Consider the following 23,034-nt stretch of genomic DNA (forward strand, 5'->3'; position numbering starts at 1 on the left):
AATAACCATATGAAATGCAGTACTATAAATGCAGAATGGCATGCAGTTAACTAAGTTCCATAGTTGGTTAATTATTCTATCACTTGAGAAAAAACTTTTAAAAGAATGCAGGGGGAACAGAAGCCAAAGTAGACGTTAAACCATCCGGCTTTCAGCAAGGAGTCAGTGAGTGGTCTGCTGGAGAAATCCCTCAAACTGTCTCCTCTCCAATCCCATAATGGTAAGATCTGATGAACCAGCACACTGAGTGGACTCTGAAAGCTTTCACTTAATACTATTCCACAAATTGAAAAGCACTATAAGAAACCAGATTAACGAGGTGATTTTATCCTATAAAGCATCTCTGTATGCAGCAAAATGCCTTTAGCATTGCAAATAGGCCTTAACTTCCCTAAGATAGGACTACTGTCAAAAATAAAATTCTATTTTATCAATCATACAATCCAAGTATGACCTTGTGGCCTTGGCCTAAGCAGGCTGGCCCCACATCCCCAAATTTCGGATGGCATGAGGAGCTGCTGGCGGCGGACAGCCCTGGGACTAGGAGCGTGACACTTTCCTGGGTTGCAGTACCCAGGGAAAAGGTGAATCCAACTCAGCACAGGGCCAGTCATTTCATTTCTGGATCCGAACAGCACCCCTTCAACTTGTTTAAGGAGCTTCCCCAAGTTAACCATCTTGGTCCCTCAGGGGACTCTCTTTCCTCACTGAGAAGGATGGGTGGTCTCTGGGGTCTCCCTCACCACCTGGCGAGAGAAAGCGGAGGACAGGAAGGATCCTCTGAGTATTCTCATTCCTCATTTTCTCTGACAAGGAAGGTTACCACCAGAGGTTCAAACCTTCTACACCCTCTTTCTCTGACTTCATTCGGAATAACACAGACCCAGCCATTTCTACTTTTAAGAGGAAGGCAGGATATTAAAGACAGCCCCCTAGACTTCGGATATTAATAACGTTTCCCATAACATCATCCTTGAGTTTTCCAAACAATAACAAACAAGAGATCTTGGCCCTAATATCTAATGCATGAATAAATAGATGCTCAATTAAAACTCGTCCTAGCAGGCCGCCTGGGAGGCTCAGTCAGTTAAGCGTCTGCCTCCGATTCAGATCATGATCTCAGGGTCCTGGGATCAAGCCCCATATCAGCTCCCTGCTTAGCGGGGCGCCTGCTTCTCCCTCCTTGTGCTTTCTCTCACTCTGTCAAATAAATAAAACCTTAAAAAAAATACCCAAAAAACAAAACCACGTCCTAGCTTAATACCATTCAGAAAAATACTTTGGAATGCAAACACACTTTCTATAAATCCACCTTGGGTTCTTCTGTTTTGTTAAGCAATTTGATGTAGCCCAAGACTTATGTCTTCCATTCAAGTGAGGGAAACTTCTCTTAGACATAGCTACTGAAACTTTTTTCATCTCTGGAATTCCTCCAGCAGAGACGACATTGTGAAAAAAAGAAGTTGTCATTTCTTTCAGCCAGACAGAGAAAAATAAAAAGGCTAATTCAGTTCTACCAAACCGATTTCACATTTGGTTTAACTGAAAACCAAAGTCCTTGAAAAAATAAATCTTTAAAAAGGAGGCATGTGTCAGACCTAGGAAGTCACAGAAATCGAGAGGATGGTTAATTTGAATGAATCTAATGGAAATCAGATTCTGAAATGTACAATTTTTCTTTTTTGCAAGTCTCTATTTTGGCTAGTTTTGAACACCTGGCATAAGGCCACATGCTAGCTAAAAACCATCCTATTGTGGAGAAGCAGGCTACCTCAAGTATGCACAGCCTTATTTAAAAGTCATGTAATTCTGTCGGAACCATGGATTAACTAACTCAGTCTTGCTTCCAAAAGCAAAGACTGGCTTCCAGAGTAAGACTCAAAGTATGCCTTTGAGAGGCACCTGGCTGGCTCAGTCGGTAGAGCATGCAACTGTTGAGGTTGGGGTCGTGGGTTCAAGCACACTAGGCACAGAGCTTACTCAAAAAAAAAAAAAAAAAAAAAAAGTAGCCCTTTGCTTTGCATTAAAAATTTTGCCTGTATGTTTCAAAAACTTTTATACATGAAATGGTGAATTTCCAAGTTGCTGTTTATAGCCTCAAACTATTACAAAAACAAGGACATTTTCCCAATGTCCCCTCTATTGTGTCATTAACACCCTGTGAAGAATTTCTGCTTTAGGATCTGCACAGAATCTCTTCTGATTTACTCATCGGGAGTCTAAAACCCTGTCTAAAGCTACTGGGAACCGCTATTCCCCCTACTTTTCTTTTATGAGACCAATTTCAAACTTATCTTTTCTAGGATTGGTTAGAAAGATTCTAAAGACATAAAGATACAGTGTATTTCACATTCTCCACTAAAATCAGAAACTGGTTTCTAAATCTTAGAAAATGTGGACCAAAAGCACGGTTAACCATCTGTTATCAACTTCATGTCTCCCAAATCTTACCTTAATTCCAAAGTTATGCAGTTGCCTAGCAGCTGCTAATCCTGCTGGACCAGCCCCGATAATGATGACTGATTTCTTAAAAAAAAAAAAAGAAAAAAAATTGAAAAAAAAAAGATCCAATTAGAGAAATGAAAGCAATATATTGTTTTAGTTGTTCTAAGAAGATACTAACTGCCAAGCCAAGTTAGTTCATCTACATTTCTGTGATGTTCATAGAAAGTTAATTTCCTAAAGAGTATGATTGTACAAAGTCATCCCCTCTTCCTCTCCACAGTCTAGGCAATCAGTTTCTGATATTCTCTTCCCCAGAGAAGCACATATTCTACAAAAGTCTTGCTTTATAACTTCTGTGGTGATAATGTGACTGTTAGAGGAGTATTATTAACCAGCATTCACTAGCATTACTATCCGCACACTAGCATTTATCGTGATGGCAGTGGCGTTACCGCTAGAGCAACAGGCACCTACGTTGTGGTAATCTTTAGGAAGAAGATACTGGTCAGTGCCGACGCTGAGAACTCCCGTGTTGATGAGACCTTTCCTTGTCATAAAATAAAGTATCCTCTCCACTTCCTGAACGCACCGGATGCGTACGAGACCCCGGACAATGATGTGAGGGATACATTTCTGAGGGGTAAGAGCTTCCTATGTTTGGAGACAAAACCAAACTGTTAAAACAAACAAATACACGTGCATCTTGGCTCCTCGAAAAGTTAAATAGAATTACTCTGTAACTCGGCAACTCCACTCCTGCGTATAACACCAAAAAGAACTGAAAACACAGGCTCATGCGAAATTCATAGCAGCACTACTCAAACGGCCAAAAGGTAGGGACTGTCCAAGTGTTCATCAATGGATGAACCTAATGGGGTTCCATACACGGCCTATTACTTGGCCATAAAAAGAAATGAGGTACTGATCCATGTTTCAGGAATCCTGAAAACATTATGCCATGTGAAGAAGCTCCTTACAAAAGATCACACCCTGTAGGATTCCATTTGTATGAACAACCTGCAACCAGCAAACCTATAAAGACAGGAAGTAGACTAATGGCTGCCAGAGGCTGGGGGAAGGGAGGAATGGGGAGCCACTGCTTAATGGCTGTAGGGTTTCCTCTTAGTGTAACGAAGAGTTCTAGAATGAGATATGGGAATGATTATTGTCTATTTACTTCATGCCACTGAACTGTATGTTTTACAATGGTAAAAATGGTAAACTTTACATTGTATTTTACCACGATAAAAAAGCAAACAAGCAAACAAACAAAAACAAAACAAAACAAAAAAAAAGAAAAAACAAAACAAAACAAAACAAAAGCCCTCTCAGGGTTCAAGTCCATCCTCTATCACTAAGACTTAGTAAGATCATAGAGGGGTTTGCCTGGCAAAGAAAAAGAAGGGGCAAAAGGAAAATATGGCAATTTGTATTTTATCACCTAAACTTCTCCTCCCTAAGAATGACAGCTAGAGGCAGCGTGGGCTGACCACATCGCAAATATATTCCTGACTCGATAAACCACACAGGAAGGGCCACCGCAGAAGCCCACGCTCCCACTCATACTGGCAGCAGGAAAAGGTGGATTCTCATCTCCAATTGGATGTGGGGAGGCAGACTTAGGAACTCGTTTAAAAAAAAAAATGACACTGCCTTTCCCTGCTCACCCCAGAGTTGGCAAGGCCCTGGAACATTTCAAAGAGACAAGATTAGCATAGTCTTGACCCACTGTCATGAAGTTAGAACAGACTCAAGAGTCCTGGAGGCAAGGGGATGTCCCAACCTCTGGCTTGTCCTCCAATTGCCACCAACGCCCAGCTCCAATGGAACCTGACCAAGCACAGGAAGAGGACCATACAGGAGACCCATGAACAACACGGGTTTGAACTGTGTGGGTCCACATACAGGTGGAGATTTTCAATGAGTACAGTGCAGTTCTGTGTGTTTCCCGAGTTGTATGTAGATTTTTGGCTAGGTTTGGGAAGGGGGGTGTCAACGCCACTAACTGCCACATTGTTTAAGGATCAACTATATTCAAGAGATAACACTGCCTTGGGTTGGTGCCGAAGGTAAAAAAACTAGTTTGTGGTCATGAAATTTAAAAGTAATTTCAAAATCTTTTGATTTTTTTCACAGCAAATAACATGTGTGTTTTTCCACTAGAATATTAAACATAAATAACACACAATATTTTATCAAAGTAGATCCAGACTGACAAGGCTGAGGAATTTTTTTTTCTATAACATTCTTTACCAGTATGTAAATCAATCTTCCAAGTCGAACAAAAAGAAATGTGAAGAAAAATGAATCCAGGGCTGTTTCTAAAAAATGTACCTTTACAACTTATTTCCAGGAAATTCTGACCACAGTTTTGTTCAGTTCAGCAAATGTTTATTGAGCACCTACCTCAAGCCCACTAGGGAGGAAATGAACAATTCTGTGTCCAAGCCACTTATATACTTCCTATAAATTGTATTAACAGCCATACACCTAATCAGGTCATCTCACGCTAGGTGCTGATCCAGTGAAATACCAAGGTGTAATGGGATGTCTTTCTTTAATCACGATTACTTTGGCCGTCTTGTCAAATGTCCTGCATTCAGCAGTCACTCAAATAATTACAGAAAAAATTAATAAATCACAAAAAAAAACCAGGGTCAGGAAAACCTTTGTTTAAAAAAAAAAAAAAGAAAGAAAAGAAATTAAAGAAAAGCTTATATTCCCCTGCATTTGGCCTTGCCCCTTTCCAGGTGGAGGCTGCATGAGGCCTCTAACATATAATCAGTCTCAGCTGTTGGAGGGTAATGAGTTCAGAATCCCTGCCCTCAAGGGGTTCTAATCCAATCTTGAATGTTTTTTTTTTTTCCTCTCTGCATTCATACTGGAACTCTCTGAAACCAAATCTGCACCTTACAGTCACTCACTAGAGACTCAAAAATTCGGATGGCAGATAATCTGAGGCAGTGGTTCGTTCCCAGGATGGGGAGGCTCTGCGCCCATTAGGCAAGGATGGAGACATCTCTGGTTGTCACAACTGGGGGTGATACTGGCAGCTAGTGGGTGGAGGCCAGGGCTGCTGCCGAACATCCCACAGGGCACAGGACAGCCCCCCTACAAAGGAGATCCACCCAATGTCAACAGTGCGAGGGTAGAGAACCCCTCATCTAAAGGCTTCCCCAAAGCGAAGGCAGCCCCCCTCTTTCCAGAGCGGCCTTCCGTCCGTGGGCCTTAGCTGACTTTGCCTCCACTCACTTTGCAGTTGGTGTACCACAGTGCGAGGATGAGGTTCCTCAAGGCCAGGTACATGGTGGGGTCTCGGGAATACTCGGGGAACTCATAGAGCTCGTCCAGCTCCATCACGTCCGGCCTCACGCACAGGGCTTTGCCGCACTCGTTGGGCTGGTAGAAGGGCTGGAAGTACCGGTTCATGCCTGGAACTGACAGTAGACACAGACGCACAAATCCTGTAGCTGCACCCGCCAAGCCCAGGGTCGTGACAGAGCCAGCATACGCCTCGGCGAGGCCTATGGCCTGTCCCACAGAAACATCCCCGCTCCCTCTGGCCAGTCAGACGAGATACACGTGAACTACATACTTCTTCTTCCTTCATGAATTTAATTTCTATAGTATGGGAAAAAAGTTTTTAAGGTTTTAATTGGGGTTACGCGCCTGTCATAAAATCGACCACCTCGACCGTGTTGAAGTGTCCTGTTCAGCCGGGTGAAGTGGATTCACACTGTTGTGCAACAAATCTCCAGACCTTCTATTATCTCATCAGACTGAAACTCTGTGACCGCCAACTCCCCACAGAACTAGATTTTAAAAGTAACCTTTATTGGAATTTTCTGATTAAAATATGAGTCAGTTCACAGAGGCACATAACAGTCACTAACCCCTGATCATCCTTGAGCCATGAGGTGACATTTAAGGGTAGAGTCTATACTTAGTTCTGCTTCTATGCACAGAGACTGTTAATATATCAAGCACCCATTTTTTAAAAGCAAGAAAAACATGCTGTTTCCTAACCTGCATTTTTGAGAACACTGTCCTGTGTCACTAAATGTGACTTCAATAGACAAAGAATATTTTCCTATTATTTAACCACTCCTCTATTCCCGGCCCTTTAAGGTTCACCTAATAATTTCACTCTTATAAACAATGCCGTATAAATCTGTAGACTAACTTTTGATAATTTACTTTGACTATTTATGATAAACTACTAGAATAAAGGGTGTCTATTTTAAAGTTTTTGATTCATGGCCAAATTTCACTGCACCTTCACTAGCCCTGGGATTTACCACTTTGGCTTTGATTCAGACCACATCCACAGTTTTAGAGGGCCCAGTGTTACTAGTTAAAAACCTTAAAATAGGGTGGTACATTGGCAGCTCCATCAGTTAAGCGTCTGCCTTCAGCTCGGGTCATTATCCCTGGGATCGAGCCCCACACTGGGCTCTCCGCTCAGCGGGAAGGGAGTCTGCTTCCCCTTCTTCCTCTGCCTCTCCCCCCTCCAACTTATGCACATGTTCTCTGATAAAATCTTTTTAAAAAATAAATATTTGTTTAAAACCTTGGATTTTTTTTTTAAGATTTTATTTATTCACAAGAGACACAGACACAGAGGCAGAGACACAGGCAGAGGGGGAAGGAGGCTCCTCACAGGGAGCCTGATGTGGGACTCGATGCCAGGACACGGGACCATGACCTGAGCCGAAGGCAGACGCTCAACCACTGAGCCACCCAGGTGCCCCTAAAAAAACTCTTAACAGGCTCTCACCCAGCACAGAGGGGACCGCCTTGGAGTGCTCCAGCTTCCCGGGGCTGGTGTTGCCGGCCACGCGGTGCGTGCTGGCACAGGAGGGGCTCATGCCAACGCAGTCAGGGTAGTAGGCAGAGAGCAGGGGCGCTGCCACGCTGTCTTTCAGCAAAGGAGGGAGGATGAGCATGGAGTACCACCAGTGGTTGGAAACTTCCGACACTCTCTGAAACGAGGCAGAGCAAGATGAAGAGGCTTGACAAAGGCAGACATAAGAAATGCACATGCAGGTTCAGCCAAGGATAGATCGTTCACCCAGAGCCCTCCCCTCGGCCTTTTCACACTCAACAATCCCACACCAGAGTTCTGCACACTCAGATTTAGAAACCAAAACAGCCGGAGAGAACATTTCATAGCAGAGTTCTTGCAGATAGACAGCAATAGCCTCCTCCCATGCCCCCTCAAACACCAAGCCCCCACCAACACCAGGAAAATTTTTTAAGATTTTATTTATTTATTCATGAGAGACACGGGGTGGGGGGTAGAGAGAGAGAGAGAGAGAGAGAGAGGCAGAGACACAGGCAGAGGGAGAAGCAGGCTCCACGCAGGGAGCAGGGAGCCCAACGTGGCACTTGATCCTGGGTCTCCAGGATCACACCCTGGGCCTAAGGTGGCGCTAAACCACTGGGCCACCCAGGAATCCCCCAGAACACCAGGAAAATCTTAAGGGTGCATTACAGTGTCATTACAGGTAACGTCACAACCAGTACAATCCACTACATTGCAAGTCCGGCTTTTGGCTCAACATAGAAAACTTCTTTCTCTTCAGTAATCATTTATTATCCATGCCCCCCAACCCCCCCCCCCCACTTCACTTAGGATCTAAAGATAACTTTAGTTTAGAAACTGGGCAGAAAAAAATAGTTCTCCTGAGAAGTAGTCAAGCATTACTCTTTTCTGCTAGAAGCTACTGAACACTTTCAGAGGAAGAAGTACACTACAACAGTTGAAATAAGATGCTAAATGTAGAAATGAACAAAAAAGCTATTTTTGGTCTTAAGATATGTGATCACATTCCAGAGTTGATTTAACATATGGACTCATTGGATCAAAGCATCCCCATGATGACTAACTATTGCAATAAGAATAAAATTTACTTGGCTTCTAAAGCAACACCGCCGCCAAAGCCTATGTTCGACGGCCTTTTCTAAACATGATCTTGAATGTGTGGTCCAAGAATTCTAAGAATCTAATCTAGGAGAACCCTGAGCTCTGGGACCCTGTGGTGGCAGTTCTGCAGGCTTTAAGCAGATGCCACCTGCCATCAAGCAGGGGTCTGTGACCTTGAGGTCCAGAGCGGGAATCCGGTTTGCAGATGTGTTCTGCTTCCTCCTCAGCTTTCACAGGGTCCAAGTCTGGGGCGAGCATTTTTCGGTTGATTACAAGCCCCAACACCTGCTATAAATTACTACCAGCTGCTTCACACATTCATCTACCTGCCCAGGCCCTGAAGGCATTTCGGTTTGTTCTCTGTTCTCAAGGCTAACCTCGGCCAGCCTGGGCTGTGCCGGAGAAGAGAAGCTTCAGCAACTTCTCAGACACACCACGGCTGCCTCTGTGGATCCCTTCCTAGTGTAGCCCCAAGGAGAGAGTAAATGGAGCGTTCAGATCCCAACACTCCAAACGGACCGTGCAGAGGTCAGAATGAAGGCGCCCTAATGAACGCGAACCCACGCTCTTCTGCTTCTGGGGTCTTGCAGCTGTGGGTGAATTGAGTCAGGACCCAAGAGAGGTCCTGCCATTTTGCTACCTGTTCCCAGTCCTTTCCCCAGAAGCCTGTTTGAGACTCCTCCAACCAGTCTCTGCACTGGCGTATGAGCAGCTCCAGCAGCAACTGATAAACCAGCACGTCCTCCCAGCACACGCACCGTTCCCGGGTTACTCGGCTGTCATTTCGTCGGTACACCATCAAGAACCCCATTCTCACCTTAAGTACACATACCCCGGAAGAAATCGTACTGGATATTGTCAATCGATTAGCATATTTAATGAAAGAGCCGCTGCACGGGGTTTGACAATGCTTCCTCAAAATCCATATCCACCCAGAACCCCAGCACGTGACCTTATCTGGAAATGAGGTCCTTAAAACAAATACCACACTTAGAGCAGAGTGAGGCCTACACTCAGCCCGACTAGTGTCTTTAGAAGAAGAGAAGCAGAGCCACAGAGCCAGGGAGACACACAGGGAGAGAGCCCCGTGACGACAAGGGTGAGCCTGCAGTGATCCGTGGACAAGCAGAGGAATGCCCAGGACTGCTGGCACCACCAGAAGCTGCAGGCGGCAGGACACGCTCCCCAGACCTTCAGGGAGAGAGTGGCCCTGGGAATACTTTCACTTCAGACTCAGCCTCTGAAACTGTGACACAGCACACTTCTGTTGCTTTAAGCCACCCAGTTTATAATAATTTATAGCGGCCCTAGGAAACTCATACAGGCACTCAAAATTTGGAACCTGCTTTAAAGCGACCCTAGGGGCACCTGGGTAGCTCAGTGGCTTGAGTGTCTGCCTTCAGCTCAGGTTGTGAAGGCAGGGTCCTGGGATCCAGCCCCGCATCTGGCTCCTTGCTCAGCGGGGAGTCTGCGTCTCCCTCTGCCCCTCCCCTACTCCCTATGCTCTCTCAAAATAGATAAATCTTTAAAAATTTTTAAAAATAAAACATTTAAAACAAAAAAATTAAAGTGACCCAAGAACCTATAGAAATAAAATAAGGGTAAAGTAGGTGATATGGCTATAAACCTACTCTAGACCCTTTCTTAACTGTCCACAAAAATAAATCACTGGCAGATGAAATCCAGGAACGCTTCTACACGTTTTAAAGCTCTTATATTCCAAGAATATGGCCTCTGTCCCGGAGCTGATTTGCATTGTTTTGTATGCAAAATGGTCTGAATGTCAGGGGACAGATTCATAAGGTTTTCCAAATGTATTTACAGTTATGTTTTCCTTTGTATCTATGATCTCATTCTGTCTACCCTAAATCTGGAAATTATTTGGGCTACTCTTTCCCATGGGAATGCTTGAGGGTATAATTGATTATTGAAAATATGTGTGTGCATGGCGGAGGGTGCCTGGGTGGCTCAGTCGGTTAAGCATCTGACTCTATTTCAGCTCAGGTCTTGACCTTAGGACTATGAGTTCTAGTCTGCATTGGGGTCTGCACTGGGTGTGGAGCCTACTTTAAAAAAAAAAAAAGTGTATCTAACACATCGTTTTATGTGACAGAATAGATTTCAAGTAGATTTAATAGGTGTCAATTCACCCTCTGCCTAAACATCAAAGACCCACAGTTTCAGATGTGTAGACAAACTGCAAATTAACACCCCTGTATTACTAAAATGCAAAATAATCCAGAATCTCAGAATTTTAGAAACTCAGAAATGTAAAGCATCATTTTCTTTCTTTTTTTATTTTTAAGATTTTATTTATTTATTCATGAGAGACACAGAGAGAGAGGCAGAGATACCGGCAGAGGGAGAAGCAGGCTCCATGTAGGAAGCCCGACATGGGACTCGATCCTGGGTCTCCAGGGTGTGACCGAAGGTGGGTGCTAAACTGCTGAGCCACCCAGGGATCCCCTCATTTTCTAAAACAGCCATGGGAGCTGCCATCTGGGTCATGGAATCTACTAGCTCAGGTAGCAAAGTTCCATACGATAAATGAAATGTGAGGAGGCTCGGCCTCTTGGACTTGCTGCTTCCCCTCCCCCGCTCTGAACAGGGACAGGACTGGATGGAGCAGCTACCCTGAGCTCAGAATACACAAGAGCACCCTTGCTGCTGAATCTGGGCCAAGACCATCAAATTACCAGCCTCTTATTCTTTCCTTGGAAGGATTCAAATGCAGATAAAGTCACAAAGCCACCCAGGAGAAACAAGGATAACAAGGCTGATCCTTGTAGTAAAGCAAGCTATCCATTTCTTCTTTTTTCAATTCCTTTTGACATGGGGCAATAGAACTTGACTTCTTTCTCCTTAAGGCAGGGGAGGATCACCCATGATACCACTACTGCTAGTATTTTCATCATATAGGCGTCATGTTAGATTAAGAGCCTTTGATCAGCAACCAAATACAGAGAAACTCATAAAACTGTTATGCCACTGACATATAGTAATTTTATCATCCACAGCACCATGAACCATAGCCTAGGACATGCAAAAATACTCACTAGATCCTCTGGAAGGGAACAATGATCTGAGGTCTCGGGCTGCAAAAGAAAACCAAGCGTTAATTTGGTAACTAGATTTACTTATAAAATGCAGGTGTGTCAATTTGCTTTCAGTAAGATACCCCCTATGTGGCAAAAGCGAAAAGTGAGATAAAATACTGCAGGAGTGAGGGTGTGGAGGAGACAGCTACTCTCATAAAAATGTCCTGGGTGGAAAGCTAAAGGAACAGAATGATTTTGGAACGAATTTGACAAAATACACAAGATTTAAATGCATGATAATTTGGCACTATCTTGCACAGCTGAAGACATACATACTGCGCAGGGAGTCTGCTTGAAATTTTCTCTCTCCCTCTCCCTCCACTCATGCTCTCTCTAAAATAAATAAATCTTAAAAAAAAAAAAAGTTCAAAGGAGCACTATTTGTCATAGAAAAAAGCTATACACAGCTCAGAAGTCCACCAAGAGGGGACATCTGAGTGCCTCAGTGGCTGAATGTCTGCCTTTGGCAGAGGGTGTGATCCCAGAGTTCTGGGATTGAATCCCGCATCAGGTCCCCTGCGAGGAGCCTGCCTCTCCCTCAACCTGTGTCTCTGCCTCTCTATCTCTCATGAATAAATAAATAAAATTTAAAAAAAAAAAAGGTCCACCAAGAGTAGAATAAATAAAGTGTTAGGTTCAAACAATGGCCCACGACACAGTAATGAGAAAGAACCAACCATAAACTACACACTACGACATAGACACACTCACCAACATAATGGTGACAAAGAAGCTAGCCCCAGAAGAACACATACTGTGTGATTCCATTTACCAAAAGTTCAGTAAGCCAAGATCATGAGTAGGGGAGCAAGGGATGGAGGCTTTTGAGTGAAACGGGATCCAGGGTGGCTCCTGCGTGGCTGGGAAGAGTTCAATTTCTTTCCTGGGAGCTGGCTAAAGACAGACTCTCAGAAACTTCACTGAGCTATGCATTTTGATTTGTGCATTTTCTGTTTGTATGTTATACTTCAATATAAAAAAGTTACCTAAATAAACTGAAGACTGACATCCCATATGGCCTGGCAAATCTGGCCCCCAGAATATTTTCCAGAGAAGCTCTTGCACACATGCACTAGGAGAGGCATGCAAGAATGCTCACATGTATCTAACAGCCTGAAACGAGAAACCACCCTCACGTCCACGAACAGAACAGACATACTGTGGTAGGTAGATTTATGCAAGGCAATACTGCACAGCAGGGAAAATTAATGAACTAGAGCTTAAGCATCAACATGGATGTGTTTGAAAAACCTCACTGTTGAGTAAAAAGAGCAAGCTACAGAGGAATAGAAACAACAGGATGTAATTTATCACCAATACAGAAATATAGAAAACTTTACATGTTGTTTGGTGTCATAAATATGCATTAACTCTGTAACAAAAAGCAGAGAAATAATAAATGCAAAATTCAGAAGACTTGCAGGGGAGGAAGAGAAGGCTAAGTACTGATGGGCACCCAGGGAGTTACAGGAGCCGGTGATGCTCTGCTTCTGAAAACTGGATGCCAGGTAACTGAGTGCTGGCTTTCATTCCTTATTCCTGACATAGCACTGTAAATCCTCTTTTGTGTCTATGTATTAGTTCATATTAAAATGACCATATAGGGGCACCCAGCTGGATCAGTCAGTAGAGCATGCAACTTTTTTTTTTTTTTTTTTTTTTTTTGCTGAAGATTTTATTTATTTATGAGAGACAAACACACAGAGAGAGGCAGAGACATAGGCAGAGGGAGAAGCAGACTCCGTCAGGGAACTCAATGGGGGACTCGATTTCAGGACCCCAGGATCACGACCTGAGCCAAAGGCCCAACCACTGAGCCACCTAGGTGCCCCAAGAATGCGACTCTTAATCTCAGGTTGAGAGTTAAGCCTCACACTGGGCATGGAGAAGGAAGGAAGGAAGGAAGGAAGGGAGGGAGGGAGGGAGGGAGGGAGGGAGGGAGGGAAGAAAATGACCATTATCTATTTTAACAAAGAAATTTCATTTCCTAGACTTGATCCTACAAGTATACTGAAAATGGCATAGATACAAAGCTCTTCACTATAGTATTGTCAATGCCAGTAAACATTTAAAAGTCACCTAAATACCTTTTAGTCAGGCTAAATTCATCAGGATATATCAGTCCAGTGGACTATGTATTATGTGGTCTCTGAGGACAAAGAGATCTTTATATACTGACATGGAAGCGTCTTTATATTTTAAACCGACAGGGGCACCTGGGTGGCTCAGTTGATTAAGCATCCAACTCCTGATTTTGGCTCAGGAGGTGATCTCAGGGGTGTGGAATCAAGCCCCATCCCATGTTGGGCTCCAAGCTGGACGTGGAGCCTGCTTGAGACTCCTTCTCTCGCTGTCTGCCTCATCCCTGCCCCTCTCTTTCTCAGTCTCTTAAAAAAATTAAAAAAAAAAAAAATTGACAAAAGCAAATCCCCAAAGATCATGTGCAGCCTCATTACCATTCTGTTTGTTTTGTTTTGTTGTTTTTTGGGTAAGATTTTTTATTTATTTATTCATGAGAGACACACACACAGAGAAAGAGAGGGGCAAAGACACAGGCAGAGGGAGAAGTAGGCTCCATGCAGGGAGCCTGACGTGGGACTTGATCCCAGGTCTCCAGGATCAGGCCCTGGGCTGAGGGTGGTGCTAAACCACTGAGCCACCTACCATTCTGTTTAATGTTGTTTTACAAATAAAGCTTTCCAGACTTTGTCCTGGACCGAATACTAAGCTGAAGACCAAAGTGACTCTGGGTCAATAGACACCACTTAGATAAATATTTCACAAGTTCAGGGTATGGATGGCAATCGATGGAGACGGGAGCAGTGGGTCTCAAAGGAGGATCCCTAGAGGGGAGAAGAGGTGCGTGCCATAGACAGAAGCTGGAATTCCAAAAGACCGTAAACCCTTCAGCTTCAAGATGGGGGCAGGCAGGAGGAGAGAAAGACCGTTAAGGTCTCAAAAACATAAGGAATCTGACACCTCTGAGCCCTTACTGGGAAGAAAGACTTGCTGTTACAATACATCCAACCATGTGATGAATCACAGAAATTGTGGGAAACAGTAATGCCACATAAACACAGAAGCAAGAGTAAACGGCAGGGGGATTAGGGTGATGGAAAATACATGTTCAAAACACTAATAAGAACTGGGAGTGAGGAGAAGGCGAGGCAGCCTGAAGTGTGATGTAATTTATTTTTTCCTCTTTCGTGGTTGGGTGTCAACTGGTATTTAAGATCAAAACATGCAATTTAAGAAAGAAGTTAGGGCAATTCCAACCTCCTAATATTCTCATCACATGTCTTCTTAACCTTTCAGGGAGATTTTTAAAAAAATTTTTTAAAGATTTTATTTATTTACTCATGAGAGACGGAGAGAGGCAGAGACGTAGGCAGAGGGAGAAGCAGCTCCCTGCAGGGAGCCCGACGTGAGACTCGATCCCAGGACCCCGGGATCACGACCTGAGCTGAAGGTAGACACTTAACCACTGAGCCACCCAAGTGCCCATCCGAGAGATTTTAGAAACTATTATTCCTTGTGATGAAAAAAATCATTATTCCATGTTTAGCACTTTCTCATTTCACTTTGGCTTCTTTTTCTTATTTTAAGTTTCACTGTGTTAGATGCAACCATGTAACATCAAACCAACACAGGTGTACTATTCCTCACTCTGAAGTGATTTGTCAGCCAGGCCTTCTCCCTGAACACATGTGGGAATATTCTTGAATGAACCTCATCAGACAATGGTTATTTCATGATGTTGACCACATGAATTTGGTGTTTTTTTTGGTTTACTTTTGCTATCTTTGTTCTTTTCTATATCGCTTCAATGTTTCAACGATGAGCACATCATTTTTTTTTAAGATTTTATTTATTTGTTCATGAGAGACACACACATACACAGAAAGAGAGAGAGAGAGAGAGAGAGAGGGGCAGAGACACAGGCAGAGGGAGAAGGGAGAAGCTGGCTCCACACAGGGAGCCCGACACAGGACTAGATCCCAGGTCTTCAGGATCACACCCCAGACTGAAGACGGGGCTAAATCGCTGAGCCACCAGGGCTCCCCATACGTCATTTTTCTAAAAACAAGCTCACTTTAAAGAAAACCTTAGGCTTTTCAAAAGCAGCTTAAGTTGAAGAACATGAAAGAGACAGTGACCACGGGAAGAAAAATCACATAAAGGAGAAAAGGGACACAAATGATCTGAAGAATTAGTAGAAACGAAGTCAAAATTGTACTTTCTGTTATCTCACGTAAAAGAGAAGAGGGATGATGGATAACTCCAAACCCAGTTAAACCATGGCCGGGACAAAATGATTTTCATATAAACTTTGTATGTAAAACACACCTACTGTTTAGCCACATAAACATTATTATGCAAGTCATCCAAGATATTTGTTTCATCTTTAAAACAATTATTTGAAATCTTCAGAAAAACAGGTGGGGTTAAAATGCCCCAAGGCTAGTATCTATTAAAACAGCCTGAAAAAAAAAAAAAAAAAAAAAAAAAAAAAAAAACAGCCTGCTATTTTTGACTGCTCCCCGGCTGAGCTCTCCTTCAGTATTATAATGAAATTCAGGGCACCTGCGTGGCTCAGTTGGTTGAGCATCTGCCTTTGGATCAGGTCATGATCCCAGGGTCCTGGAATCCAGCCTGCATCTGGTTCCCTGTTCAGTGGGGAATCTGCTTCTCCTGCTCCTTCTGCTGTTCCCCTCCCCCCAACATGTGCTCTCTGGGGCTCTGTCAGATAAATAAAATCGAAGAGAAGAGAAGAGAAGAGAAGAGAAGAGAAGAGAAGAGAAGAGAAGAGAAGAGAAGAGAAGAGAAGAGAAGAGAAGAGAAAAGAGAAGAGAAGGAAGAGAAGAGAAAAAGAAAAAGAAAAAGAAAAAGAAAAAGAAAAGAAAAGAAAAGAAAAGAAAAGAAAAGAAAAGAAAAAAAGAAAAGAAAAGAAAAGAAAAGAAAAGAAAAGAAAAGAAAAGAAAAGAAAAAGAAAAGAAAAGAAAAGAAAAGAAAAAGGAGAAATCCACTTGAGAAATCATCTGGACCACAGGTGCTAGTTGTTACATTCAGTGCAACCACAATACTGAACAGCTTGCAGGACATGCTCGTGTGCCTTCACTACTCAAACCCCAATTCCCATCCCTGTACCCACTAAGTCTAGAAAATGAGTTACCCAGTCCCCCAACATCAGCCCTCTCCCTTGTTTTTCTCTCCTATCCTGCAGAGAGGGCTTCTGCTCCGAAGGTTCAGCCTGAGCGCCAATTAGGGCTAACCTGAAAGGTTTCAGAACAAGACTTGCTCATTGCAAGACCCTGGTCCTAGGCTTAGATCTGTACATACCACCCTTCACTCCCAAACTGCCAACATCAAAAATAAAATAGGGATTCCACCACAGATCCTAAAAGAAGAAATGGGAACAGCACTAACAACTCTAACAAATTTGACAATGTAGATGAAATAAACAAATTTCTTCAAAAACACAACTGTTGGGGATGCCTGGGTGGCTCAGTGGTTGAGCATCTGTCTTAGGGTGTGATCCCGGGGTTCCGGGATCGAGTCCCACATCGGGATCCCTGCATGGAGCCTGCTTCTCCCTCTGCCTGTGTCTCTGCCTCTCTCTCCATCTCTCACGAATAAATAAAATATTAAAAAAAAAAAAACCCACAACTGTCTAGAGGCACCTGTCTGGCCAGTGGGTAGAGCATATAACTCTTGATCTTCAGTTGTTGAGTTTGAGCCCTGCACTGTAAAGATTACTTAAAAATTAAAAAATTAATAAATAAATAATTAGGGGTACCTTGGGTGACTTAAGTCAGTTAAGCATCCTTGATTTTGGTTCAGGTAGTAAGATCTAGCCCTGCATTGGGCTCCATGCTGGGCATGGAGCTTGCTTAGGATTCTCACTCTCCCTTTTCTCTGCCCCTGCCCCCACCGCCTGCATGCACATGTTCTCTTTCTTAAAAAAAAAAAAAAAAAAAAAAAAAAAAAAAAAAAAATTTAATTAAAAAAACTTGAAAAGGGCAGCCTGGGTGGCTCAGCGGTTTAGCGCCACCTTCAGTCCAGGGCATGATCCCGGGGAACCGGGATCGAGTCCCACGTCGGGCTCCCTGCATGGAGCCTGCATGGAGCCTTCTCCTTCTGCCTGTCTCTCTGCCTCTCTCTCTCGCTCTCTCTCTCTGAATAAATAAAAAATAAATAAAATCTTAAAAAAAACTTTAAAAACCCACAAGACACAGTTACCTAAAATTGGTAGAATAAACCATGTGAATAGCCATATATCTGTTAAATACACCGAATTTGAATCATTTCAAAACTTCTCACAAAGAAAACTAGTCCAATGTATTCACTACTGAATTATACCAAACAGTAAAAAACAAGTATCAATCTCACACAGACTCTAACAAAATAGAGAAGGAGGATATACTTATCAATGTCTTATGAAGCCAGCATAACCTGGATATCAGAACCTGACAAGGATATTACAAGAGGAAATGACTAGTATTCATCATGAACACAGGTGCAGAATTCTACAACAAAATATGAGCAGTAAAGGACAATATATTAAGAACAAGTAGGATTTTCCCCCACCCAGGAGCATAAAGTTGTTCCAACATGCTAGAATCCGTGCAATTCATCACATTAATAGATTAAATGAGAAAAACCCACATGATCATCATACAAGATGAAGAGAAAATTTTTGACAAAATCCAACATCCATTCATAATAAAATGTTCTCTGCAAACTAGGGAGAGGGACTTACTCAGTCTGACAAAAGATATCTGTGAAAAGCTACAGTCAGCACTATATATAATAATAAAATACTGAACACGTTCCTCCTAAGTCAAGAACAAGAAAAGATCTCTGTTGTCCAACTTCTACTCAAGTCCGTACTGATAGTCCTGACTAACGTAATAAGGGAAAAAGAAGAGCCAAAGATAAGTTTTTTTAAAAAGCAAGAGTCTTTTTTTTTTTAAGAAATTTTATTTATGAGAGACACAGAGAGAGATAGAGGCAGAAACACAGGCAGAGGGAGAAGCAGGCTCCATGCAGGGAGCCTGATGTGGGACTTGATCCCGGGACTCCAAGATCACGCCCTGGGCCAGAGGCAGGTGCTAAACCGCTGAGCCACCCAGGGATCCCAAAAGCAAGAGTCTTAATTCACAGGGGCTATGACTGTAAAAAACCCAAAGGAATATACAAGAAGATCTTTGAAATCTAGTAAGTGTCTTCAAGAAAGTCTCTCGATATAAAGTCAATACATATAAGTAAATTGTATTTCTATACAATTACAACAAATGACTTAAAAATAAAGTTAAAAATAAATTCTACTTAGATAAAGCAAAATATCTTAATAAATTTAACGAAAGACACCTCAGTGCAAACTAGAAAAAAAAAAAAACACTCTGGAGAGAAATTAAAGACCCTGAAAAGATGGAGATATACCATGCTCATGGATCAGATGAGAGGTTGGGAAACATTTTCTGTAAAGGGCCAGATGGTAAATATTTTAAATTCCATGCAACATATAGTCTACATCACAACTCCTTAGCAGGAAAGCGGCCATAGATAATACATAATGAATGAGCATGGCTGTATTCCAATAAAACTTTATTTTCAGAGGGGAAGATGGCAGCAGAGTAGGAGGTCCCTAGGCTTGCCTCATCCCATGAATAAAACTAGGTACCTATCAAATAATCCTAAGTACTCCAGAAATTGATCTGAAGACTGGCAGAACAAACTCCATAAGAAAAGGCCACACTGAAGAAGGTAGAAGTGCAGAGATGGATGTGGCCTGGAAGAGAAATGGATCCTGACCACTGCAGCAGAGAGGGAGCCATGGTCAAGGAGAAGAGCAAGAGTCAAATGAGCACACAGGAGAGCACAAAGGAGGGCCAAGTTCTTGCAACCCAGCAGGACTTAAAGCCTAGAGTTCTAAAGGTCAGTGGGGTGGGCTGGGATACAACCCAGAGGGTATCAGGGCTGCTGTTAGAGAGCAGGGGGGGGAGGACCAACAGCCCTTGGACATGCAGCATGGAAAAAACAGTGACACCCCCCCCCAGAAAAAAAGAAAAAACAGTGACCCAAAGAGCATGTGGGATACAAAGTGGGAAGGTTTATTCCTCATCTCAGACGAAGTCCCAGAGAAGTAGAGATCCTGGAGACATCCCTCTGGGAACAAAGGAAATGGCAGGAGCCATTTCTCTTGCTCATCCTCAGCATTAACACAGAGCCACTTGCAGGAGCCAGGCCAGTGCCAACACTTGCTATGCAACTCACCTATGTCAAGCCTCACACCAGCCCTGTGTTCCAGGGGAACCAACCTTCCCAGTCATGTGTGCCTCAATCCCAGCATGGCAGGCCCATTACTCCCACAGGCCAGCGCAAACCCCTTCCCACACCACATCTCCCCACTCTGGAGTTTTGCAAGACCTCAGTTCTGGTGGCAGGGATAACAGCTCCCATTTCACAAGCAGACCAAAACACATCTAGTTAAAATGCACCACGTTGGAATGAATGAATGAATGAATGAATTTAAAAAATGTACCACATCAGGCCAGGAACCAAACACTGCTCCCACCAGGCAAAGAGGGCTGGTCTGAAGGAGGAGGTGGCCATGACACAACTGCAGAACACTCCCAGCACACACTGGAGATACTCCCAGAAGTACCAGACCCTGGGGAACAGGAAATACTGCATGGCAGGGCACTATAGGACCTCTTCTTCAAAAGGCCATTACCGTCAAGAACAAATGTAGCTGGTTTTCCTAACAGAAAAACAGGCACAGAGACTTAGACAAGATGAGAAGACAGAGGAAACTGCCCCAAATTAAAGGACCATGCAACAGCCAGAGTTCTAAGGGACACAGATATAAGTAACCTGCCTGACAGAAAATTTAAAGCAATGATCATAAGGATACTCACCGAGTTTGAGAAAAGAGTAAAGAACACTGAGACCTTTGACACAGAGAAAAGGAATAACACAGAGTGAAATGAGAAACACATCTGATGGAATGAACAGGATGCAAGACGCAGAGGAAAGAATCAGTAATGTAGAAGACAGAGTAATGAAAAGTAATCAAGGTGAAAAAAAAAAAAGAATTATGCAAAACAAGAATAGACTTAGACAACTCAGCAACTCCATCAAATGTAGTAATGTTCAGATTATAGGAGTCTCAGAAGAAGGAGAGAGAGAAGAGAATTTACTTGAAGAAATAATAGCTGAGGAGCACCTGGGTGGCTCAGATGGTTAAGAATCCTACTCTTAAAAAAAAAAAAAAAAAAAAGATTCCTACTCTTAGTTTCAGCTCAGGTCATGGTCTCAGAGTCATGGGGTTAAGCCCCACATGGGACTCTGCACTCACTGTGGAGTCAGCTTGTCCTTCTCGCTACCCCCAGCACGCGCGCATGCTATCAAATAAATAATAAATAAATAAAATCTGATCAAAAAAAGAATAGCTGAACTTCCCTAATCTGGGAAAGAGATATCTAGATCTAGGAGGCAAAGAGAACCTCCAATAAAATCAACAAAAGCAGATCTACACCAAGACATATTGTAATTAGATGACAAATATAGTGATAAGGAAAAATATTAAAGGCCGTAATATAAACAAAAACAGTTATATGGAAAGGAAACCCCATAAAGCTGTCTGTGGAGTTCTCAGCAGAAACTTTCCAAGCCAGGGGAGTGGCATGATATATTCAAAGTGCTGAATGGGAAACACCTGCAGCCAAGAATACTCTTTCCAGCAAGGCTATCATTCAGAATAGAAGAGACAAAGAGTTTCCCAAACAAAACCTACAGGAGTTTGTGACCACTAAACTAGCCTAGTAGGTAATATTAAAAGGGACTCTTTGAGTGGAAAAGAAAGACCAAAAAATCACTGTATGGGGGTAGGAAACACACACACAGCAAAAATGAGTATTTCTGTAAAAAAATCAATGAACACATGAAATAAAAGGATGTAAAATATGACACCCTATACCTAAAACGTAGGGAAGACAGGAGAAAAGAATGGGTTCAAACCTAAATGATCATCAGCTTAATACAGACTGCTGTATGAGGAAGAGGTTATATACAAACCTAATAGTAACCACAAATCAAAAACCACTAACAAATATGCACAGCATGAAGAGAAAGAAATCCAAATATATCTCTAAAGAAAACCAAAAAACCATGAAAAAGACAAGAAAGGGTCAGAGGAAATCTTCAGAAACTAACAAAAAAACAAGTAATTAAATGGCAATAAATACATATCTATCAATAATGACACTGAATGTAAATGAACTAAATGCACCAATCAAAAGACACAGGGTGACAGAATGGATTAAAAAACAAGACTGTGTATATGCCATCTACGAAAGACTTATTTTAGACCTAAAAACACCTGTAGATTTAAGGGAGGGATGGAGAAACATTTATTCTGCAAATGGATGGCAAAAGAAACTGGAGTAGCAATATTTCAGAAAAATAGACTTTAAAAGAAAGCCTATAATAAGAGACAAAGAAGGACAATATAATAAAGGGGACAATCAAACAAGAAAATGTAACAACTGTAAATGTTTATGCACCTGCGGTGCCAGGGTGGCTCAGTCTGTTAAAAAAAAAAAAAAAGATAGTTGGACACTTAAGATTTTATTTATTTATGAGAAACAGAGAGAGAGAGAGAGAGAGAGAAGGAGGGAGGGAGGGGCAGAGATACAGGCAGAGGGAGAAGCACGCTCCATGCAGGGAGCCCGACATGGGACTCGATCCCAGATCTCCAGGATCACACCCCGGGCTGAAGGCGGTGCTAAACCACTGAGCCACCGGGGCTGCCCAAGTGTCCGACTATTGGTTTTGGCTCAGGTCATGGTCTCAGGGTCATGGGGTTGAGCCCCATGTTGGACTCCTTGCTCAGCTCAGAGCCTGCTTGAGATTTTCTGCCTCTCCCTTTCCTTTTGCCCCTCCCCTGCTTGCTCTCTCACTCTTTTAAATAAATAATAAAATCTTTTAAAAAATATTTATGCACCTAACACAGGAGCACCCAAATACATAAAACAGTTAATAACAAACATAAAGGAATAGACGATAATACAAAAATAGTAGGGGACTGTAATCTAACTTATATCAACAAACAGATTATCTAAACAGAAAGTCAACAAGGGAACAATGGCTTTGAATGTTACACTGGAACAGTATGACAACAGTGTCTCAACCCTTAAGAGATATATTTAGAACATTTCATCCTAATGCAGCAAAATACACATTCTTTTCACGTGCACATGGAATGTTCTCCAGAATAGATCACATATTAGACCACAAAACAAGCCTCAACAAATTTAAAAAGATCAAAGTCATACCACACATCTTTTTTGACCATAATGCTATGAAACTAGAAGTCAACCACAAGAAAAAGTCTGGAAAGAGCATAAATACATGGAGGTTACATAACATGCTATTAAACAATGAATGGGTCAACCAGGAAATACAACAAGAAATTTCAAAAGTACATGAAAATGGAAATATGATGATTTAAACCTCTGGGACATAGCAAAAGGAGTCCTAAGAGGGTAGTATCTAGCAATA

The 23,034-nt window shown here is 42.6% G+C and overlaps 1 protein-coding gene across 2 annotated transcripts in view; it reads right to left on the reverse strand.

Annotated features, from left to right (window-relative positions):
• The window catches only part of KDM1B (lysine demethylase 1B), a 60,183-nt gene that overhangs the window by 19,702 nt on the left and 17,447 nt on the right, over window positions 1-23,034 (reverse strand). For both annotated transcript variants that reach the window (XM_072813849.1, XM_072813850.1), the window contains exons 7-11: window positions 11,428-11,466; window positions 7,223-7,427; window positions 5,698-5,882; window positions 2,920-3,096; window positions 2,452-2,526 (exon numbers count right to left, since the gene is read on the reverse strand). In XM_072813849.1, the coding sequence (XP_072669950.1) occupies window positions 2,452-2,526; window positions 2,920-3,096; window positions 5,698-5,882; window positions 7,223-7,427; window positions 11,428-11,466 (681 nt within the window). The remainder of the gene's footprint in view (window positions 1-2,451; window positions 2,527-2,919; window positions 3,097-5,697; window positions 5,883-7,222; window positions 7,428-11,427; window positions 11,467-23,034) is intronic.

Source organism: Canis lupus, chromosome 37 (assembly GCF_048164855.1).
Source record: "Canis lupus baileyi chromosome 37, mCanLup2.hap1, whole genome shotgun sequence".
NCBI lineage: Eukaryota > Metazoa > Chordata > Mammalia > Carnivora > Canidae > Canis > Canis lupus.